At 37.7% G+C, this 25,301-nt stretch overlaps 1 protein-coding gene across 8 annotated transcripts in view; it reads left to right on the plus strand.

The window, feature by feature from the left end:
* PDE4D (phosphodiesterase 4D) overlaps positions 1-25,301 on the plus strand; it is a 1,576,413-nt gene that overhangs the window by 769,955 nt on the left and 781,157 nt on the right. The window contains exon 1 of one of the 8 annotated variants that reach the window (XM_066242845.1): positions 439-1,583. The exons of the other annotated variants lie outside the window; for them this stretch is intronic. Within the exon in view, the coding sequence (XP_066098942.1) occupies positions 1,318-1,583 (266 nt within the window). The 5' untranslated portion in view covers positions 439-1,317. Of the gene's footprint in view, positions 1-438; positions 1,584-25,301 lie in introns of those variants that run through there. 8 annotated transcript variants of the gene reach the window in all.

Consider the following 25,301-nt stretch of genomic DNA (forward strand, 5'->3'; position numbering starts at 1 on the left):
GAGAGACAGACTCCCGCATGCGCCCGACCGGGATCCACCCAGCACGCCCACCAGGGGGACGCTCTGTCCACCAGGGGGCGGATGCTCTGCCCATCCTGGGTGTCGCTATGTTGCGACCAGAGCCCTGGCCAGGAATCGAACCCGGGACTTCTGCAGGACTTCTGCACGCCAGGCCGATGCTCTGCCACTGAGCCAACCGGCCAGGGCCTCTTCTCTTATTTTAAACGACCTCTGAATAAGATTCTTAAAGCTATGTTGATCACAAATGAAAATTTTAGATTAAAACACAGCTAAGAAAATAACAATGAAAAGCTATATTTATTTTCATTCTATTATAGTTCAATACATAAAATTGTATATACCATAAGAAATAATTGAAACTTTAAAATCGTTTTTAACTGCTCTTATGAAAACAATATTCCCTCTGGAGGGTCGTTAGTTTAAATGCAAAGAGATAACAAATGCCATTTGTGGATGTGAATCGTGTTGTTCCACGCTTTAAAAGGGCCATGATTAACAAGTTTGCACAGCACAGCAGCAGCCTGTAATGTTTTCCATGTGTAGTATTGTAAAACCTTCTGTTGGTTTCAAACTAAGTAGAAAGAGGGGGATAACAAGAGTACATTTTATTCTCTTGAGTTGTCTTAAGGGTGCATAAGATTGAGTTTAGCAAGCAGGGAGTTATTTCTCCTTGTCTGGCCAGTGCTTGTTTATTCTCCCCTTATATATTAAAAACAAAACAAAAGAACTAGCAGTTTTCTTTTATGAACGTGGAATGGAGGGAGATAAATAGTCCTGGCGGGAGAGGAAGGTCAAGTTCAAAGTTTTTCTTTCCTTTGGATTCAGGAATAAGCAAATGGAAAAAACAGCCAAAAAACTGAGCAGCAGGCATCTGATGGTTAAGCCCTCCCCCCAGGACGTTTTATGTACATAAGCAGAAGTCACTCCAGCAGCTGCGGCGTATTAGTTCCAATAGTTTAACAGGCTGCTCTGTAGCGCTGACAAAGCCCAGCAAGAGCGGCGGCTTCCCTCCATGTTCCCTGGCGGCGCGCGAGCTCCCGGGCGAACCTTGGCAGGCGAGCGGCAGAGGGGGCTGACGTTTAATAGGCTTCCGCGGAAGAGTGCGCTCCCTCGTCTACACCCGGCCCCATCTCCACCGAGAGACTGAGGCAGGCCACCGAATAAAGTAACGGCAGTTGGATCCGACCTGCTTCCTTGGACATTTCCCAGGACTCTGAGCGAAGCGATCACTGGAAAGAGGTCAGGGAACCACGTTGCCCTGGATTGGTGCCAAGCATACAAAGTTGACCGGGAAAAATGGCTCAGCAGACGACAAGCCCGGACACTTTAACCGTACCTGACGTGGATAATCCGCATTGTCCAAACCCCTGGCTGAACGAGGATCTTGTGAAATCCTTGCGGGAAAACCTGTTGCAGCACGAGAAGTCCAAGACAACAAGGAAATCGGTTTCTCCCAAGCTCTCCCCAGTGATTTCTCCGAGAAATTCCCCCAGGCTTCTGCGCAGGATGCTTCTCAGCAGCAACATCCCCAAACAACGGCGTTTCACGGTGGCACATACGTGGTAAGGTTTGCACAGATCAGTGGAAATGGTGGCCATTCCCTTGATGAGTTTTGCTCCTCCCGCCTTCCACTTCGGGGGTGGGGAGGGAGTACCATTATCTTCCTTCACCTGTGATATATCGTTAGTATTCGACCTTAACAATAAATCCCATAAATGTCCAAGTCAGGATAAATGTCCAAGTCAGGGCTGGGAGCCTTGAGACTGGTAATACTAGCAGCTGAGGTGGGTGGTTCTCAAAGTTCAATTTCTATTGCAAGTTACTACAGGAAAATTGAATTCCAAATGTCAATAAGAATGCAGTTTTACTCCCATACTAATGTAGTGGCGTTTCTTTGATTTCTTAAGCTAAATGTCCCTGCCAGGTTCTGTAACAGCCTAGGTAAGAACGTACCAAAAAGACGAGGAGAAAAATTATAATTTGGTCTCCTTTCTGCATGATCTCCAGTTAAACAGAGATGTGTAGTGTATGGGTGTGTGTGTGTGTGTGTGTGTGTGTAATGATGTGTTCCTGTAAAACCTCTCCTCACTTTAATATGTCTGTACACTCAAATGTACCTTTGAAAAGGAAAGAAGAAGGGATTTTTTTAGGTTTCTGTGCAGAAAGTTGCAGGCTAGCACTCGGTAATATTGTAGTGTTCTTTGAATTTGATTCTTTGAATATTGTGTCAATATTTTAATTTTCTTTATGAATATTTCTTTCTTTTTTAGAATAGGTGAATTTGTTTTAAGTGTATGCTTCCATAAATTATTCTAGACAATTCCTGATATTTTTATGATCTTGTAAGAACAAATATTAACATAAACCATTGTGTGAGCTTATTATGCTGTTGCTGCCTGAGAAGAAGCAATTCTAGGCTGTGATTAGAGAGGGATCTGTGATGCACACGAGTCATTTTAGGTAGTAGTAGGTTCTATATACTGCTTCCAGTAGTTGTAAGATGAATAGTAATTATGATAAAAACAAACATAACAAAAAGAAATAATGAGCCTGTTAGTTGAGAAACCAATTGAATGATTTCTATATAGTTTTTCTATAGAAAACCAAAGAGTATGCCAGGAATGGAAAGCAAAGCAAAACAAAATAGAAACAAGACATCTGGGAAAGGACTAGCAAGGTGGGAGGATCAAAGTCCACACTAGCAACATGGCCATACCCAGAATGCATTAATGTCATAGATGAATATAGATGACAAAGCAAGAAAAGTCATGCCCTGTCTATCCAAAGACATTTCTGACCCCAGAATTTAATTTTAAATCGCTAGATCTCTGGTGGGGGAAGTATTCTTAGTTTCCCCAAGATTTTAAGTAGATGGCATTTCTAAGTTTAGTTGGGTATAATGTTTATAAGAGGAGTATAAAACAAACACTGAATTTTTCAGTTTAAAGAAATTATGAAAAAATTATGACTTTTTTCCAAGGCAGATATTGTTAAAAAATTTTGTCAGAGCCCAGGCTAGATAGCTTAGTTGGTTAGAGCATCGTCTGGAAGCACAGAGGTTTCCGGTTCAATCCCTGGTCAGGGCATGGATCAGTGTTCCTGTCTCTCTCTTTCTCTCTTTCTCTTCCTTTCTTGCTAATCAATAAATAAAAATTTTTTAAAAATTTTTCAGAAATAAGCGGTGATTGAAAGGCATAAATGTGTTGAGATGCTTTGAGAAAGAGAGATGACTTGAAACCAGGCATCTGGTACTAGAGCAGGGAAGCTGGCTAGTGTTCATCAAGAATCAGGCCCAGAATTTTGCTATCCAGTGTCCCTTTCAGTTGAGATGCTTTTTTTTTTTTTTTAAATTAGAGTTCCTAAATTGTACCCATTGTTGAATGGGTAAGCCTCAACTCAGCAGCTTGATTTCAGTCTGAGTGAAGCAACAACCTCGAGTTCAACTGAAGGTTATCTGAGCTATTTGGACATGCTACGATGGAAGGAAGGCAGGAAATCTCATGAAAACAGGCTTTCTTCCAAATTTTCTGGCACTTCCTTTTTCTGGTGCTGTTTGGAGAGACTCCAAGAGCACAGTTTCTGCCGATGTTTCATCTTGGTATGTCAGGTTGCAGCCACATCACGGAGGTATCAAAAGAGCCGTGGAAATGAAAAATAAAGATTATGATGTCAATCCTCAATCATTCAAAAGGAAACAATAGTCTTCATGGGCTAAAAGCATTTAGCAAGGGAGTTGGAAAGAGCACCTCACATTTTTCACATTGGTTCAGAGTTCCAAGATTTTTATACTGTCCGTAGCTAGCCTTGAACAAATATCATCTCAACTGTGCTTTCAGAAGCGCTATTCATAATTTAAAAAATAAATAACTATTTCAAATAGTTCTGTGATATATATATGGCATATGTGTGTGTGTGTAAAATGAATATATGTTCAAATAGAAGAGAAATCGGCCATTTATATAGTCGCCTGATATCCTGCCTCATTATGTTGATTCTTGTACCTGATTTCCCTCCCATTTGATATGCATATATTTAATGTCTACTGAGTCCATAACGTTTCATTTGTACCTACTAATCTCAAAGTTGAACAAGAGATTTTTTTGGTTTTAAATAATTTATACTCTAGTTAAAAACAATAAATCCTATTGGAAGGCTTCAATTTTAGTTAAGGTAATTATGTTGCTCTGCGACATACTCTCCAAATCTTAGTGGAGTGACACTGTGTTTATTTACTGCTGCTGCTGCTCCTGGGGAGGTAGTATGCCCTGGGGTGCTTCATGACATGGGATCCTAACATCTTGTGGTTCCACTGTTTGTAACACATGATTTCCAAGGTTGTCAGGCTCAACTGAAAAAAAGGAAGAAAGACCATGGAAGATGGTATGTGTGAGTTTTTATGAGGCAGGCTGAGCAGTACCCACATGACTTACATACACTAGTATCCCTGGCTAGAACTATGGCCACATCTAATTGCAAAGGGGGCTGGGAAACCTACCTCGTCTGTTCCCAGGACTAAGGCAAAACATCTGGTGAACAGCTAGCCCATCTCAGCCACAGTATGTTAGAGGCTATCTGATCATCCTCTGTCCCACAGTTGAATGCATAGACTAACAGCTATGATGGCCAGTCCTTGACTGTTTCTGCACACCTCCTGCATGAGGATCATACAGAGCAATTCTATCTTTTTTGACAATATTGATTGGGAAGTCCTTCCTAATATACAGTTGAAGTCTTCTTCTCTGTAACTGTCACCGTGGGTCCAGGATCTGCTTTGAAAACTCCACAGCTTGCATCGCTCCTCTCCATAATGCAGCCCTTTAGGCAAGAGGCTGGAGAAACTCATCAGAGAACCAGGGCCTTGTTCTGTAATTCCTGGTACACCCATTATTCAATATTTTCTATTTTAGCAGGCTTTTTTAAAAAAATTCTTCTCTTAACTAAACATCCTACATTATTTTACCTTTTTATGTTGTATTTACTAGATTGAACCTGGTTATTTTTACACAGATTTCATTTGGATTTTCATGACCCATTTAAAGAGTAGGGTACTAAATTGACACAATCCCTCAGATGCTGTGTGACTTGTACAGAGAGCATTTTAGCAAAACCCAGACTACTTAAATTTAAATTCTGATTTTCCATATACTACCTGTGTGATTTTGAATAAGTTAGTTTACATGTGCCTCAATTTCTCTGTTACTCAATTTCTTGTGAATAATAATAAATAATACAACTATTTGTTGTAGTTGTGTATGTGTATGCATTATAGTGTGTTGCTCAGGGATAGACAGTGTCATTACAAGCTAACATCTTCCTTACACACTATTTCTCCATTATTCCAGTCTTGGCTTGTCAGCCTTTTTAGGATCATGTGTAAATTGTTAGATCATTATCCTGTCAAGTTGTTTGTAGGTGGATTGGACTAAAGAGAATGTATGTGAAGAGGCCAAGAGTTCAGAGGATGATGGGTGTATGTCAGTTTCATGGGAAAGGAAAAGGTAGACAGGAGAGAAATTGCGAGGCACAGCGGTGGGACTTGGTGCCTTTTCTCTGCCTCCTCCCATCCCACGTGTCTTTCAAATCCGTCCCTTCCTGAGCGCTTGCTCCTGTTCTCCACAACTGGAAACCATCTGCTACTTCTACATCTCTAGCACATCTTCTTTCTGCTAGTCCCTCAATGTTTATTAATAATGATTATAGCACTAGCTAATGTTTATTGGTTTATTTCCAGAATATTAAACAGGAAAATCTTTATATTTTTCAGGGTTTGTCCTCAATTCACACTGTGTTCTACGCACTGTATGAAAAAAAGTGTCATAGGTGAAATTAGGCAATGTAGTTTCCTGGGTAAGGTGGTATCCAGATAATACTCAAATGTCTTATTTTTATAATTTCTGTGTATGCATGTGTGTTTTTCACACGTCCAAAGTAGAAGAAGTACTTACTGGGTCACATCCTTAAACAACAAAACAGTTTCTTTAGGTAGATTTTTTTTAAAGGCCTCTTTCCAGACACTTTTAGGAAATCTTAACAAATTTTAAGGAGCTAGGTAATGTTTTTGGCCATATATATATATATATATATATATATATTTTTTTTTTTTTTTTTGGTATTTTTCTGAAGTTGGAAATGGGGAGGCAGTCAGACAGACTCCCGTATGCGCCCGACCGGGATCCACCCGGCATGCCCACCAGGGGGTGATGCTCTGCCCACCTGGGGTGTCGCTCTGTTGCAACCAGAGCCATTCTAGCGCCTGGGGCAGAGGCCATAGAACCATCCTCAGCACCCGGGCCAACTTTGTTCCAATGGAGCCTTGGCTGTGGGAGGGGAAGAGAGAGACAGAGAGGAAGGAGAGGGGGAGGGGTGGAGAAGCAGATGGGCGCTTCTCCTGTGTGCCCTGGCTGGGACTTGAACCCAGGACTCCTGTACACTAGGCCGATGCTCTACCACTGAGCGAACCGGCCAGGGCCCTGGCCATATTTTTTATTATCAATTTTTCTTTACCAGTCATTGGCACTAGATATAAAATTTCTTATGTTCAGAAGTAAACATTTGCTTTCTTGAGTCATACTTTCTTCAGCCACTGTAGTTGCATTTATAGTTGTTGTTTAAGAAAGAAGTGTATTAAACATTTCTCAAGTTAACCTTTAGTACCTATAAAGGAAAAATCCATCCATTTAAGGAATTTGTAGATTAAACACACACACAAAGCTTGAGTAGGTTTTCAAAAACATTATTCGGTGATCCTCTTTGAAACTCTTTCTCCCTTGTTCATCCACTTGCCCTACTTTTCTTCAGGTTCTCTCTTTTCTGTCCCTGTATGAGGATACCCAATGAGGGGCAATGCTGATGCTCCCTTAGGATACGGGAACTCAGAGGCAGCAGAGTGATACCAGGAGGTGGGCAGGAAGTTTCCGGGGAAAATCATTTGGTGAGAACAACAGGAAGTTATGCCAGCACATTGGGCAAGGCCAATTAGCCAAGTCGTTAGCTCTGTCCTTGGTGTAATTGGCTGGCTATTCTCAAGGGGATTTGGGAGCACTGCAAGCTTAGAGTGTCTTTAGGTTTAGAGAGTTTTTATTAGCCTTTACTAAAATCAAAGGACCCCAGGAAGACATTCCTCTTAAACAACTTGCCAATGGACTTGTAATGTTTAAGAAATTACAAAGATAAAATGTGATGAATACAGAGCAAAAATGAAGACAATGTTGAAATGACCTGGCAGTTTATGGTGTGTCTGAACTTCCTGTGATCTTTGACATTTACCTTAAAGAAAAGAAAAGATAACCAGCTGAAGCCATTACCACTAGTGGTAAAAATAGTTCTAAGCAAAAAGTCTTTCTTATAAGCTTGCTAAAAATGTTGAATAAGAAGAATATTAAAAATTGAATCTCCAAGTTCATTAAAATAATTTTAAATTATGCCTTCAATTTAAAAACTTACTCTTTATGTAAATTTATTTATATAAACTTCTTTATAAATAACACACTTCTGTGAAGGAAAGTAATTAAATGAGTTTTAGCCCTTTTTTTTTTCTGAGACCAGAAGCTACCAAAATTGTTCTTCAAGTCATGGTTTCAGGAAGAAGCTTTATTATCACCATTGTAACAAAATTATTTCATTTTTAAAATGTTTTGCTTTTGAAATAATCATGTTTTAAAACTGTGATGAGTTTAATGTTGTTTGAACTCATATATTTCCAGCTCTACTGGCTACTTCATATTTGACCTTAGTTACTCAACCTTTTTGAATTGTAGACTCTCTATTCAATCCATTTGGTTATAAAGGCATTTGACATTTACAAGTGAAAAAATGACTAATTAAATTTACAAAGTGATAACAAACTACAATACATTTAAGATAAGTAATTATAAAACAAGTTCCAACTTGCTGTTGTAGGTGAGAGGTGGATGCTGGATAGGTAAAAACAAGGAACAGAATGCGTTCATAAATAGCTTTAGGAATTCAGAATGAAAGTATGGTGGTACCCGTGTTAGGGTGCCATCTACAAGCCAAGTCAGGTAGGAAGCATGGAAATCTGTAGATAATAAAAATTCTAATTTAAAATGTTTTGTTGCTGTATCTTCAATTATATATTTTATCGTATCAGTCTCTCCTACTATATATACAAAATTTCTGAATATTATTGCATATTTAATTTTAAGGACATAAATGCTTTCTGGCTACTTTAGGTAAAGTACTTCTTTTCAAAATGAGATCTTGAGTTGATAGGACAAGAAATTGATTTCATTTTGGAATCAAAACCTTAGTTTCATAGTAACATAACTTTACAACCTTAAATTTATTTTAACAGCTATTAATGATTTAGCTCCTGCTGTGTGTTAGGTACTCTATGGACATCAAGCCTTCAAAACAATTTTAGCTTAAGTATTATTATCTGTATTTTGTATAAACAGATGTTGTATGCTTAAGCTCATTCTATTCTGCAGAGAAAAAATTGAGTTAAGACTTGAAGCTAGGTGTGTCTAAGTCTTCGTTCTGTGTTCTTTCAGAATTACTTCCCTTTGAGCTAAGAGTCACATTTACATTTATTACTTTATCCTGCATGTATATCAGAGCTACAACAATGAATGCTCAATGATTTTACAAAATGGTGGTTATTTAACAGAAGGGTAGGGACAGATCTCTTTCTGGGTATGAAATCTCCATTTATTTGTTTACATATGTGGCTTATATTAATGTAGGCATTTTTTTCTTCTGATAAAAATTTATGTGTGGATAGGAGAGATATATGTCTGATTCAGAGTACTCTTTAAGTAAGACTGACATAAAAGTAAAACTGATCAGGATAATTTTGTTTTCAACAATTCAAAAAAAAGGCCTGAAAGGCTTGAGATCTAAAGAGAAAGATCAAGTCAGAAATCTATTAAGGTTTGGTTCCAGAAGAGCCAGCTGGAAATGATGGTGTGCAGGCTCAAGTCACTAAGCAACAGAGCAGCAAACTGCTTGGTAACCAGAGCTGGCCTGACTCACAGGCTGACTGTTAATGACTGGGTGGCCAGAAAGGACCAAAGCCCATCTTACCTCAAAACAATTTTCTTCTATTCATCTGCCAGCCTTTATGCCAATGCCTTCATTATGGAATAGTCTCTTTGACTTAGCAAGATAACCGCTTTTAGAATGGACATAGCTCTGGGACTACGAGCAAATGCTATTGGTCATTCTTCTTTGCAATCGCATTTATGAGATTTTTTTTTATAAAAAATGGTCAATATATCTTAAATAAATGTACGGTTCAATGAGAAGAAAGAAAGTGAAAACCTTGGGATTAATGGCTTGACTTTTTGTTTTTCACGAACAAATACATACAAGGCCAAATTGTCTGATTTCATTTGGTGATATTTGCCATTCATTTATTTGTCACTTTATGTCTTATGATCTTTTCAATTTCATGCTTGCGTTTTGACTGTGTAAATGAACTGTAACTTCCTGAAAAATAGGAACATCCACATGCATCAATCTTTGTATTCACAAGTGCCAACTGTATAACATGCATTTATCAAATACATGTTGTTTGATTGAGAAACATACCTTCCATTGCTGTGCTTCTGATGCTGAGCACATGAGGAGATCCATCCTCTCCCACTGGAAGTCCTGGTGATGATGTTGTGTTTGATTACCATAATGGAAAGAAATTTTAAACTCAATGATTAACCATTTATGTGGACTTTGTCACCATTACTCTGTGTGTGTATGTGTATGTGTATGTGTATGTGTGTGTGAGTGTGTGTATGTGTGTGTGTTCTGGGTTCGTGTACCCCTAAACTGATATAATTTGATTTTAGTATATCTCAACAAACCACTGTGTGATAGTGTTACTAATTTGTTAAATATGTACATTTTAATAATATTTAGTGCATACTTTGAAAATCATTTACAGCTGTTGTATTTCTAAAACAAACTTATTTATATGTATATATGATTCTTAGGAAATTATTGAATAACTACCTTGGTAAACTCTGATTAACAATTTTTCTTTATCTCTTAGAATTCATAGTGGTTAAATTATACACAAAGGACTAAGCTTATAAAAGAAATGCCAAGATTTTGAGAAATTTGCGAAAAAACTCAACACCTTCTATAGTTCCTTTTTTAGAATGACAATTTGAAAAACTTTGAAGTGGCAGAAACTAAGCACCACTTCTCTCAAGTAGATCTTCAGAATAACTTAACTGAATTATAAAAAATGTTTTGGAAGAGAATTTGCATATATATGTTATTTTGATAAAAATACTTTGTCCATAGTTCAATCTATATCCATTTTTATGTTGTGGTGATTTCAAACCAACCAATTTCCTTTCCATTACCCTTTTGAAATAGCCCTCTGATTAAATTAGCTATTATTAAAATAAAGTGACTTCCTCTGTTTATTATTATTAGTAGGTTACAGGGGTTTTATTTTATTTTTTATATAGCTGAGTTCACATTTATGTTTATAAATGGTGAGTGTATATTGTTGACCTATCAAAATAAGCAATTTTCTGACTAATAACATTACTCGGATTATCATTTTTGCTTGTTTATCTTCTTTAGGTTTATTGTATTTATTTTACTTTGCTTTATTCTGTGCAGTGTGATTTTTTTTATGACTTTCTATTGAGTGAGTGCCAAACGAAACAGTGTGTGATTTATGGTAGTAATAACTAAAACATATATGAATTGGAGGCTTATGACGCACAAGGCAGAATGCTGGAGCTCTCCTCTGAATAGAACCCAGCTTCCTTTAATAAAGCCCTCTTATTAATAATGATAGCAGTGTCATTAGTAGTATGATCATTCCTGTGTCACCTTCCCAGTTTAAGGTACATATGTGGATCATTTGAACTGCTTTGTATTTAATACTTTTTGGTGGATTTACATTTTTATTTAAAGGCCCATTTAAAAAAAATATGGCTTTATATGCTACTGTAGATTGAGAACCTGTGTCATCTATCATATAAAGAAGATAATTTTTAAAATATAATGAAAAAAGACTAAATAGATTTCAAACTAGGTACTATGACCTGTTAAAGACTGAGTCTGAAGTCTGTCTCCTCTCTTTTGTTTAAAATATCAGTTGGCAAGTAATATAAAAAGACCAATTAAAGTCTTTTATCTTGCTTGACTGGCAGTTGCACAGTGGTTAGAATGTTGGCCTGGGACACAGAGGACCCAGGTTCAAAACACCTAGGTTGCCTTAAGTGCATGCTCATCAACTTGAGTGTGGGGTCACTGGTTTGAACATGGGATCATAGACGTAACCCCATGGTCACTGACTTGAGCCCAAAGGACACTGTCTTGAGCCCAAGGTTGCTTGTTTGAGCCCAACGTTGCTGGCTTGAGCAAGGGGTCACTAGCTTGGCTGCTCCCCCATCCCCACCCCAGTCAAGGCACATGTGAGAAAGCAATCAGTGAATAACTAAGGTGCTACAACTATGAGTTGATGCTTCTCATCTCTCTCCCTTTCTGTCCGCCTGTCCTTGTCTGTCCCTCACCCTCCATTTCTCTCTCTCCCTAAGAAAAAACAAGTCTTTTCTCTTAAGGTAATAAGAATGACTGGGAGGGATTTGAAAAGGAAATAACCTTCTCATCATTTAATTCATTATTTAAAAATTCAATAAACCATATCACCTATGTTGAAAGCCATCTTGGTGCAATGTCAGAACATTTAATGTACCAACCCAGTGATATGCAAATCACTGATATTTCCAGTGTTGGAAGGACATTGGTTCTTGTAGTGGTTCTTCGGGTCATATTTGCTTAGTTGAAGATAAACACACTGAATTTGGTTTGCATGATTCCATTTCTAAGCAGAGATTGAGGTGTTGGTACCCTGCTTTAGCATCACTCTTTACTTACTAATTTCCTACCTGGTAGCTACAGAATGCCAAGAAGCATAGAACTATCACATGCGAAATACTGTACGTGCTAATGGTAGCTTCCATGTTCTACTTCCAAAGGACACAAACACAAACTTTTTAAAAAAAGTGTAGGATTTCTTTATAAGTAAGTGAAAGCTGAGGTGAGGAATCCAATTTTTCCAAACCTCTGTAATCTTATGAATTTATTTAATTCTAGACTAGAACACCCACACAGGACCAGTTACATCATTTGCAGAGCCTGGTGTAAAATGAAAATGCAAGGTTACTTGTTCAAAAGAATACTAAGAATTTCATGACAGCAACAGCGGAACATTCGAACTGGCACAGGGTTCTTCTGGGAGGGAGGTTCCGTGCAACCGCTCAGGTCACACGTGTGAAGCCAACCTCGCACCCATAGTAGAAGCCACATTTGTAAGCAGCTCTATGAATATTGGGAGACCTGTCCTTTGAAGAGACTCTGTCTTAGAGGAATATATTGATTCATCACCTCCTTCTGTGTCAATAGATACTCCAGAAGACTCTAATATGCATTGGAGTAAAAACGAAAGTTCAGTAAAAGTTAGCAGTATACCAGCTGCAAAATAAGGAAAAGCATTATCTTACATTCATCTAGAGTGTTTTCTTTGCAAACGAGCAAGTGCATACATAAGTTAAAAGCAGCATTTGCCTTTGCATTTAAAGTTACTTACTGATATGTTCAGCATCAGCAATGGATATACATTATTAGCATTTGATAGTACCCCTCCTTCTTGAATCTCATTCACTAGCTTAACTCCTATTTTTTTAAATAAATTTTTATTAATGTTAATGGGATGACATTAATAAATCAGGGTACATATATTCAAAGAAAACATGTCTAGGTTATCTTGTCATTAAATTATGTTGCATACCCCTCGCCCATAGTCAGATTGTCCTCCGTGACCCTCTATCTAGTTCTCTGTGCCCCTCCCCCTCCCCCTAACTCTCTCCCTCCCTCCCTCCTATGTCCTCCCTCCCCCCACCCCTGGTAACCACCACACTCTTGTCCATGTCTCTTAGTCTCGTTTTTATGTTCCACCAATGTATGGAATCATGTAGTTCTTGTTTTTTTCTGATTTACTTATTTCACTCCGTATAATGTTATCAAGATCCCACCATTTTGCTGTAAATGATCTGATGTCATCATTTCTTATGGCTGTAACTCCTATTTTTGTAAGGCCTCTCTTTTTCCTCTTTCATTGACTTTTATTTCCAGCACCATAAATCAAAATGCACTCCCTATCCCTGAGTTCTAGAATTAGCCCTTTGAGCTTATGTCAGAATGCTCCCTGCATCCTCAACCTGACTTCTGCCCCAGCTCCAACTGTTAGCTCCATTTAACAAAATCCAGTGCTTCAACCTGGCTTCAGTTCCATAGATCTCCCTGGACATTTCTACTTGGGAGATCTACTCTTACCTTAGATATCACATGTGCAAAACTGAGCTCACTTGTTCCCCATTTCTGGTTTTTCTATCTGTTCATGAAACACTGTTTTCCAGTCAACCAGCCTGCCTGAATCATCTTTGACTTCTGCTTTGCCTTTCCTCTGTGCAGGCCCATGGACGATTTCATCTAATATCTCCTACTTTTCTGTTCTTTCCCGATACTGCCACCAATGTTAGCACTTAGCCTTACGTTTTTGACTATTCCCAATAGCATTCTAACTTGTTGGTGTGCCACCCTCTGTCCCTTCCCCTTGACAATGGCTACTTAGGCTGTCTCAGCATTTATCCCAAAATTCTGCTTTGGCTACCCACTATCTAGAGCAGGGTGAGCAAACATTTTTCTGTAAAGGGCCAGATACTAAGAATTTTAGGCTTTATGAACCATACAGTATCTTTGGCAACTACTCAATTCTGCAGCTATAGTGCAAAAGCAGCCATAAGATATATTAATGAGCAGGCATGCACTCAGTAACTTGGCACTTACTGTCTCTGTTACCCTTTCCAAACCTAGCTCCACAACCTTATCTGCTACTGTTTCCTTTGAATACTTCACAATTACTCATTCTGGAGCTGAATCTAGACTACTCAAACGCAGTACTACTGACAGCTGGGCTGAGTAATGCTTTGTTGTGGGGGTTGTTGTGTGTGTAATGTAGGATACTAGGAGCATCCCTGACTACTACCCACTGGATATAAGTAATCCACCCTGTTGTGAAATGCAAAATGTTTCCACACATTGCCAAATGTTTCTTGTGGGGACAAAATTGTCCTTGTTGAGAACCACTAATCTAGGGGGTAGTCTTTGTAAAGGGAGGAACCAGTTATATCTCATTCACTATTGTACCTCTAGCCCCAGCACAATATTGTGACAGAGGAAGAGGCCCAGAAACGTACTACTTTGTCCAACTTTGCTTGTTAGGGGAGTGAGAGATCTTAAATGACAGGCTCATCATTTAAACTCCACCGGCCACAATTAAGGTTATCTGAAAAATAAATCTACTACTAATTCATATATGCTTCATAGAATTATTTAAAAGCTCAAATGATATACTTAATGAAAGGACCTTTGGAAGGAATAAAATACTAATCAAGTATAATGTAAAATTACTAGTGGAACATAGGATAATATGAACCTATTGACATGCAGGAGTTTAATTCACCTCCTATTCTGTGACTACTCTGTGCAAACTGCTGTTTGGGATGCTGCCATCTTTGCTCTCAAGAATTATGATCTGATGGGACATAGAATGTGCTTACTCAAATAACCGTTGCCATAATTAAAAGAATGTGAGAGTTTATAGGAAATAGAGATTATTTCTAATCGTGGGAATCGTTCAAGATTATGATGATGGCATAGTCACAAAGGGGGGCCTGAGCCTTCTCCTCTTAGATTACCTTATTTAATATTCACTGCAACTTAATTAGCTTTAGGATTTATCACATTTTACAAAGAGAAATAGGGCCTAGAAAGGAATTTGATGTGAACATAATGCATAGACGATTTCTGTCGACAGAAGAATAGGGTGAAGAATGGAAGGAGAGGGGGTGGCAGGAGGTGAGTTCACCAAAAGAATAGCATGAGCTTGTATGGGCACTCCATGGGGTGTAGGTGAGTTGCAGTATAGCTGAGAGTATCCCTAGGGAAGGTGAGCATGCATGCATTCAGTAACTGCTATAAAGGTAGGCTAGAATCAGGATTTGCAGGTAAACTAAACTAATATTGTCCCTTTCTATCTTCCTCTCTCTCTTTCTCTCACACCCCCCCCCAGGGATTTATGTGCTTAAATGAAACAATCAATTTTATCTTTCTCAACAGCTTCACAAATAAAAGGAAGTGACATTTTGAGTTATTACCCAATGCTAAGCTCGCTAGGCCACAAGTGTGTGCACTGAACACTCTTAAGTGACTGGCAATTTTACGCAGAAGTTATCTCATGTTACCAACTATTTTTTGTAATTAACTATGAAAGTGAAACAATCTAAATAAACTTCAGTATACTCTATTATACATAATGAATTTAAATGAAACTATTAATTTCTACATCACTACAATATATTTCAAAATCACTCGGACAATAAGATAAAGTTATTGCATATAATTCATTGAAAAGTTTTTCACCTTCATGATCCATCATAGTTGAAACTTTTGTAATACTATAATTGTGATAAAAACCTAAATATCAAAGAAGTAATCTTTTTTATGATAACCTGAACATGATTGAACACAATGAAGAAATATTTTACAATATCCTTGGTATGTATGTTTAAACTGCAAGCAGTTAGAAGACAGTCCAAGTTTAGACGGCTACACACTGTGATTGTTTTTGTTTACCATACCTTCGATTTTGCGGTCTCACGCCTGGAGGAGTGGGAAGAAAAAGAGTCCGCATGAGAATATAGAACTGTGTTCTGTTTTTCAAACTTCAATCCTCAGGGCAAAGAGTCACAAATACAATAATTCTCTATTGCCCTGACTTTCAAAAATTGAAATAGCTAATCCAAGTGCAAACACAAGTTAGCTCATGAGCAGTCAACAACGTTTGGGCATGAAAACACAACTTAACTCATGAGTGGTCAACAATGTATTATTAATAGTTGGACTCTGAGATTCAGTCCAATTAGATCAATCTATGCCATATTTCAGCTTTCTAATGCCCTTTTGCTTCTTCTAAGAATCCTTTTGAAATAGAAGAATATACAATTGTATGTCCATTTAAATCAGTGTTACCTTCACTGATGGTACTTGTTTCCTCCCCTCCCTCCCTACCTTCTTCCCTCCTTTCCTTTCCTTCTTTCCTTCCTTCATTTTTTATTAAGTGAGAGATGGGGAGGCAGAGACAGACTCCTACATGCACCCCAACCAGGATCCACTGGCAGGCCCTCTACCAGGTGATGCTCTGCCTGTCTGGATCATTGCTCCATTGCTCAGCAACTGAGGTATTTTAGCGCCTGAGGCAAGGCCATGGAGCCATCCTTAGCACCTGGGGCAAACTTTGCTCATATCATTCGAATCACGGCTGCAGGAGGAGAAGAGAGAGGCAGAGATGAGGGGAGAAGGAGGGGGAGAAGCAAATGGTCACATCTTCTGTGTACCCTGACTGAGAATCGAACCCAGGACTTCCCTACACTGAGCTGATGCTCTACCACTGAGCAAACCGACCAGGGCTGGTACTTGTCTTCTAATGCATAGAATAGAAATATTATTTATGAGTTCTGTGCCTGCCTTTTCACTAAATTACAAGAGAATTTAATTCTTAGAACACATCTACTGTTTTGCTCTGATGGCATTTTCTGTATTTCGAGACTGGCTCACAAGGGTAAGAGTCAAGAGTCAAGAGCTAAATATTATTACCCTTTCTTATTCAAAAAATAATTTATGAGTGTCTATTCTGGGGATGTGGCATGGAGCATATATTCTAATGGGGAAAAGACAGTGTATAAACACTGGGTCAAATAATGACAAGTACAGTAAAGAAGAGTAAAGCAGGGTAAGAGGATAGAAAATTTTATATAAGCTGTTTGAGGAGGACTCTCGAAAGGTGATACTTGATTAGAGATCCGAAGGAGGTGACTGGGTGATTATATGATTATCTAGGGGAAGAGCATTTTAGGCAGATGAAACAAGTTCAAAGGCCTTGAGGGAGGATATGATTGGTGTGTTTGAGGGAGGGGGATATTACAGAAAATGAGGTCAGAGACATAGAAAGGGGTCAGTGTTTTGAAGCTGTAGTAAGGGATTTGGCGAGGATGGGGGAGGTTCTTTGTTATAACTATGTTGTATCCCAGGGAAAAGAAGTAGCAGTGGGCTTTTTTGGTTGTTTCCATGTCTTGGCCACTGTGAACAATGCTGCAATGAACATGAGGCTGCATGTGTCTTTATGTACCAATGTTTTTGAGTTTTGGGGATATATACCCAGTAGAGGGATTGCTGGGTCATAAGGTAGTTCTATTTTTAGTTTTTTGAGATACCACCATACTTTCTTCCATAATGGTTGTACTACTTTACATTCCCACCAACAGTGGATGAGGGTTCCTTTTTCTCCACAGCCTCTCCAACACTTGCTATTACCTGTCTTGTTGATAATAGCTAATCTAACAGGTGTGAAGTGGTATCTCATTGTAGTTTTGATTTGTATTTCTCTAATAACTAATGAAGATGAGCATCTTTTCTTATATCTGTTAGCCATTTGTATTTCTTCCTGAGAGAAGTGTCTGTTCATGTCCTCTTCCCATTTTTTTATTGGATTATTTGTTTGTTTGTTGTTGAGTTTTATGAGTTCTTTGTATATTTTGGATATTAGGTCCTTATCTGTTATTTGAAAATATCATCTCCCATTTAGTTGGCTGTCGGTTTGTTTTGTTGTTAGTTTCTCTTGCTGAGCAAAAACTTCTTAGTCTGATGTGGTCTCATTCATTTATGTTTGCCTTCACTTCCCTTGCCTTTCAAAAGAGAAATTCATAAAATGCTTTTTAAAATCAAGGTCCATGAGTTTAGAACCTATGTTTTCTTCTATGTACTTTATTGTTTCAGGTCTTATATTTAGGTCTTTAATCCATTTTGAATAATTTTAGTACAAGGGGACAAACTGTAGTCGAGTTTCATTCTTTTGCATGGATCATTTAAAACAACATGGATGGATCTTGATAACATTATACAGAGTGAAATAAGTAAATCAGAAAAAAATAAGAATTGCATGATTCCATACATAGTTGGGACATAAAAATGAGACTAAGAGACATGGACAAGAGTGTAGTGGTTACTGGGGGGGGGAGGAATGGGGAGGGAGTGGGGGGAGGGGAGGGGCACAAAGAAAACCAGATAGAAGGTGACGGAAGACAATTTGACTTTGGGTGATGGGTATGCAACATAATTAAATGTCTAAATAACCTGGAGATGTTTTCTCTGAACATATGTACCCTGATTTATTAATGTCACCCCATTAAAATTAATAATAATAATTAACAAAAGAAATAGCAGTGGAAGTTTCTGCCTCAGGGAGAGAACAGAGTGACTTAAACTGCACTTAGACTTTTTTGTAGAAAATATAGATGTGAGGAAAAGAGGGAAATAAGGAGATGGTTACTCCACTGTTACAGAAATCCAGGTGAGATAGAATGGTGGTGCAGAGTAGAGTAGTAAAGGGAGAGGTGGTTTAAAACCAATCACAATTCTCTGGAAATAGCGGAGAAGAGCAAGAAAGACACTTACTTCTTCTTTAGGGAATGTGCTACAAAAATGTGGAAGGAACAATAGTCACCACAGAGAGTTGAAGTAAATCAGCATCCTCAATGGGCAGCCAGTAGTGTTAGAGCAAGAAGGTGCAGGAAACAGAGCAGAGGTTGAGAATACCAGAGATTTTACTGATGACAGCCTCTGAGTGCTAGAAATCACAATGGAGTGATTGCAGGCTGGGTGTGGGGGTCAGGAGGCTGGGGACATAATCTGACTAAGGGATTTACAGAGCCATCTGAGGATGAGAGTCTGGTCATCTTGTGGTTCTTGTGGTGATGACTGTATGTCAAAAACAAGAATCACATTTGAGGCTGTGCAGTTAGAAAAACACAACTTTTTGGCTGGATGGCCATTCTCTTGGGTCTATTTGTGTTCATTCATTCCAGACGTGCTAATTCACCTGCAGTGCATTTATAGAAATGTAGGAGAGAGGCAATGGGAACCAGAATGGGAACCAGGTTGGCCAGGTCTGCCCAGTAGTCTTCACTTCAACATTTCTGCCTGATTAAGCCATGTTCTTCCCAACTCTTACCATAAATTTATGTTCCAGGGATGAGAAATGTGGCGAAAGATGCAGAAAACTGATTGGGAAATGGGTAGCATTCACAAATTGGGCCCTGGGGCACATTTTCTAACATGGCATTACTGTTTTTTTCTTGCATTGGATACAGAATCCTTTTTTTAAGTATGTAGTTAAAACTAGATATTTCTGCCCAGGCTGGATAGCTCGGTTGGTTGGAGCATCATCCCAAAACACAAAGGTTGCTGGTTCAATCCCCAGTTGGGGCACATACAGGAACAGATTGATGTGCCTGTCTTTCTTGCTCTCTCTGTTACCTTCCTCTCTTGCTAAAATCAATAAATAAACATTTTTTAAAACTAGATAGTTCTTTGATTTATTGTTTTAATTTTATTAAATTTATTGGGGTGACTGGTTAAATGATGTAAGTTTCAAGTTTACAATTCTGTAGCACATCATCTGTATATTGCATTGTGTATTTCGGGTGGTGAACACACAAAACGAAATATGGAAGAACTAAAAATATATTTCTGTAAAGAAGATATGTTATACCTGCCACAATGGTTCACATATATAGTTATTACAATGATACTGCTTCTATTAAATAAGTTTTACATGTAGGTATAAAATATCTTTAAAAATAGCAAGACTGAAACATTTTAACATTTACACAGGAATGTTTTCATAATCACATGTGTGAACAAAACAAATTTGCAATTGATAGAACATTACTTTCTCTTTAGAATTTGAAATGTTGGTTTATATTGCCTGCTTAGAAATGTCTATAACGTGAGCTAGCTGAATGTTATTAGGATATACGATCTTTGTCTGAGGAGTGAGCCCTGCAAACCTGCAAAGCAACATGTGCAAACTTTTCCCCCCCCCTGAGGGAAAAGGCGAGCCCTGACACCTTTTAACCTGTAAGGATTATGTGAGGCTCTTGCTGTGATTGATTGGTTGGCTTTTCTTCAAGAAATGCTCCTGGTATGTGTTTTATGTTCTAACAGAGCCATGGCTTTGCTGATCAGCACGTCACCTCCTGTGAATACGTGGGCATGCTTTTGTGCATTTGCTCTTGCAGCTTGGGAAGCGTATTTCAACACACCGTCCAGAATTGGCTGGAACATGCCTGTCACTCCCAGCTGACTCTGATGACGCTCTTGCCAACGTAGATTTACATCAACACAGCTCTTTGCTGGTGAAATCTCATTTGATATATACAGGCTGGCCCATTTAAAAGAGGAATAAAAATCAATTTGAAGAGGACTATATTTTAAGGAAAGCACTATAAAATATACCCTGTCACTTGAATCTTCCACAGAACATAGAATTATAAACAGCATCACTCCAGAACTCCCACCCTTCCCCTCAACACAAAATTGTATGCAACTCTGACTTCTAAAGAGTGGCTTATACTGAAGAGTCCATCTATTCCAGAATTCCCTTCTCAGCATGCTAGATATGTGAGTATGTATAGCCTCTTTCTTTCCTATCTACATAATACTAACTCTGTATTCATTAAAGAAAGTATAAGGTGTCAGAGCTGATGAGATGTGGTATTGTGAGACAGCATTACTTTTTATCTGCTCAAAATTCAGTTTGGCATTTCAATGGATACATAGAGTTTACTCTTAGCATGAAACCTTTTGGCATATATCCATCTTGTTTTTTTGACTCATCCTCATATCCTAATGAATGTTTAGGGTAGGCATCTTACTCAGCTGTGTGGGTCTATAGACAGGAAACCAGTCACTCAGAAGTAAAACCTGTTACCATAGCTATTCAGAAAAAAATACAAAGCTCTCTTGTACAAAAGAAAGCTCAATATCAGTGGCACATGCCCTGTGATTATTTTTATTACTCTATACTACTCACTCTTCATTTTTGTCATCTTATCTATTCTAAGTCATCACAATAATGGATCCAACTGAATGGGCTTTTCAATTTTACTCCTTTTCTCATGACAACCAGCAGGATTTTCAGTAACACATGCTTTGATTTGTCTGCTTTCAAAACTCTTAAGCAGGTCAGCTCTAGACAGCTTTCTCTCAGAAGATTTTATAATCCTAATAGACGTCGTCATGAATTCTATATTTATACTTGTTTAGACACATCCAAGTCAAGCTTTATACAGAAGCCAGTTGGAAAATTAAGATCATCATCTTCCTGTTGTAGCCATTGGGCTACTGTCATGCCTCATAATAATGATGGTTGACCTTGTGTAGTGGTCAAAAGTTATAGGCTACAGTAAAGTAATATTTAAAAATACTCTGCTTTACTTCTGTTGTATTTTTTCCATAATTGATATTATTCTATATATAACTCCAGAATATTCTATATCATCTGTATATTGTATAGAGGGAAAGAAAAGATGTAGAATGAATGTATGAAATCTCTCTTATGCATCAGAACCAAGACGCAACACTTTAAATGGGTGAACTTACAGGCCTGTGAGGGGCTGTAAATTCAGTTTTTCTCAGGCTCCTTATAGAAGAGGATGCTGTCATGTGCTAAGAGAGTCCAGTTTCTGTGTCTACAAAACTCAGTGCCAGATTCTAATCCTAGTAATTTTTCCAACTTTCAAGGCCTTCTGGGAGACAATCTGCCAACCTCCCCTGGTGAAACTCCTCTCTTCTGCCAGGCCCAGACCATTTTCCCAAGGAACCATGGTGGCACCAATATACAATCTGAAGCTATAATGACAGTAAGAGTGAGGAAAATATGCATTGTTTCATTTCCTTAAACTCATTTTTCTATAGAAGCTGTTTGGTGAGACAATTGTGACTTGGGTTTTGAATTTATGTTCTGATATATCTAATATTTAGCATAGGATACAGTATGTCATTTTTTTTTCTGGTAGTATGATCTTTTTTTTTTTAAAGACTTCATTCACCTTAGAGAGGAGAGAGAGAGAGAGAGATGGGAGGAGTAGAAAGCATCAACTCCCACATGTGCCTTGACCAGGTAAGCCCAGGGTTTCCAACTGGCAATAGCAGCATTGTAGGTCGATGCTTTAGCCACTGTGCCACCACAAGTCAGGCAGCAGTATGATGTCTTAAAGAACTTGGTCAACCATTCTAGGAAATGTGTTCAATCTTCAGAGGTACATTGTAGAATTTTCTGGGCCCTTTTCTTCCTCCACTTAGTCCTTTTCAAATCAAGTAGCATAGAAGATACCCTAAAATATTACAACTTTCATCTCCAAAAATTTTATCTTTTAGGGAGTTTCACATTTTTTTTTTTGACAGAGACAGCGAGAGAGTTAGGCAGAGGGATAAATAGGGAAAGACAGACAGGAAGGGAGAGAGATGAGAAGCATCAATTCTTCATTGCGGCACCTTAGTTGTTCATTGATTGCTTTCTCATATGTGCCTTGACAGGACAGATTCAGCAGACCGAGTAACCCCTTGTTCAAGCCAGAGACCTTGGGCTCAAGCTCGGGGTTTTGAACCTGGGTCCTCTGCGTCCCAGTCCAATGCTCTATCCAATGTGCCACTGCCTGGTCAGGCAGAAAGTTTCACGTTTTAATAGGGGTTTTTGAAAACAGAAAAACCTTTGTGACCCAAGTGCATGGACCTCAAGTTGTAGAATTACAGATTTGTGGGACAGGATTTATATCAACCACAGTAACAGTTGTGGCATTGTTAACAGAAGGGATTATTTCTTATAAGTATGTTTTACCAAAGTGATGTCTTTTCAATGTTTAAGTGCTATGGTGACATGTTGACTGTTTAGACTATTATAAGAAACATCTGAGATCAAGTGATGTAAAAGCGAGGGTCACTGTTGAAACATTTGTTTTCAGACAGTTGTCCTCTAGAGAAGGGCATCTGAATTAATTTTCTAGCACTCTCATCCCAAATTACCACAAAGTTGGTGACTTAAAATAACTGAAATAGATTTACGTGGACATATCTTTTTAGCACCATCCTTCAGCCCATTACAGTGTTGTGAGTGTCCTTGAGAAAGCCATCCAGTAGCATGGGGTCTGGGCCACGCCCACATGGACAATAATTTCTAACTGCTCCAACAGCTCTTGAGGATTCCAGTTTGAATAGCTAAGGCAAAAGGGCTTCTTGGGAGAAGAATTCAAGAACTTTAAGTAGACAACTGCAGTGGTCACTGGACGTCCAGTTATACTGTGTTACTGTTTCTTCTCAAAGGCTCAGGAAAGCAATGAGAGAAAGAAAAATGAGGCAACATTATTTATTTGGTGTCCTTTGAATACAGAGCTATCTTTCGAGAGAGAAGAAGGAAGGAAAACTGTAGGCCTAATAAGTTCAGAAAGAAGAATTATAGATATTTTTTTAAACTTTTTAATATAGTGTTCGGTCCTGGTCTCAGTGACTAAAATTAACATTATAATACCATAAATATGTTATATGTTTATGGTAAAAATTCTTACAAAACATCTTAGCTTTCTATTTGTTCTTGCAGAAATACCTACTTTTAACATTTTCTAGTATACCATCTCAGAAATATTTTATGCATATTCAAGTAAATATAATAAAATATTAATAATGCTTACTGAGTAATTTATTCTTATTAAGCACATTGCTAAGTATTTTCAGGGATTAATTCATTTCATTCTCAATATAAACCTAAAATATATCTGTAAAATAGATTCCTACCAGTGAAATCATTGGCCCAAAGACCAACGATTTGACCAACTAGGTTTGAGTATATTTAGGAAATTTTAAATATTAAAAGGTTTTGACAAATTTGCTTCCAAAATTGTTTCATCATTTTACATACATGTAAACAGTATGCTATGGACCTAATAACTTCTTATTATCACTGTCACCATCACTAGATATGATATACTGTTATTTTTCATCACTATTATTAGTTTTATGAGTGAGTTTAACATCTTAAAATTATTTCCCATTTCTTAGTCTACTGCTTATTAATATATTTTGCCATTTAAAAAATTAGGATAATAATCAATTTGTATTGATTTGTTACAACTTTGGGTATATTTAGGAAATTAACTTTGTCATAACTGTTCTAAATGTTATTCTTAGTCTATTATTTCTTTTACTTTGTTTAAAGTTTTTAAAAGTCATATATAAATATTCTAATGTATTTTTATTATAGTAAAAACACATAATATCTAGCTTCAGAAAAATACAAAAAACAAACAAACACATAATATAAAATTTACCACCTGCACATTTTTAAATATACAGCTTATAGTGTTAAATATATTCACACTGCTGTTGAAGTGATCTCCAGAACTTTTTCATCTTGTGAAACTGAAACTCTTTTCTCATTAAACAACAACTGCATTTTCCTCCTCCTTCCAATCCCTGGTAGCCACCATTCTACTTCCTACGAATATGATTCTGTTAGATGCTATACACAAGTGGTTTCATGCAGTATTTTTCTTTTCAACACTGGCTTATTCCACTTAATTTATATCTTCAAAGTTCACCCATGATGTAGCATGTGACAGAATTTCCTTCCTTTTTAAGTCTGAATAATATTTCCTTGTATGTATATACTACACTTTGTTTATTCAAACATCTATGGCTATTTTGGTTGCTTTAATTTGTTGGCTATTGTGAATAGAGCTGCCATGAACATGGGTGTACAAATCTCTCTTTAGGATCCTAATTTCTTTTGGATATGTATCTGGAAGTTGGGCTGCTGGATCATATGGTAGTTCTAATTTTAAGTTTTTGAGGCATCTCTATCATGTTTTTCATAGAGATTGCACTATTTTACAGTTCTTCCAACAGTGCACAAGACTTTCACTTTATCCTCATCAATACTTATTTTCTGGGTTTTCTTAAAGTATTCTAATGGGTATGAAATTATCTCATTATGGTTTTTATTGCATTTCTATTATGATTAGTGATGTTGAACTGATTTTCATATGCCTTTTGGATGTTTGTATGTCATCATGGAATAAATGTCTATTTAAGTCATTTGCCCCAATTTTAATTAGGTTATTTGATTTTTTGTCTCTTAAATTTTTTTTTGTATGTTTTTAATTCATCTAGGTTTAGCAAACTTTCCTGCCTGTACTGCTCTCCTTTTCTTTTTCTTTATTTTTTGCTTCTTTTTTTTTTTTTTTTTTTTTTTTTTTTGCTTTTTAAGCGCAAGAAAGGGAAAGAGAGACTGAGACAGACAGGAAGAGAGAGAGATGAGAAGCATCAACTCATAGTTGCAGCACCTT

The sequence above is a fragment of the Saccopteryx bilineata genome, chromosome 1, assembly GCF_036850765.1.
Source record: "Saccopteryx bilineata isolate mSacBil1 chromosome 1, mSacBil1_pri_phased_curated, whole genome shotgun sequence".
NCBI lineage: Eukaryota > Metazoa > Chordata > Mammalia > Chiroptera > Emballonuridae > Saccopteryx > Saccopteryx bilineata.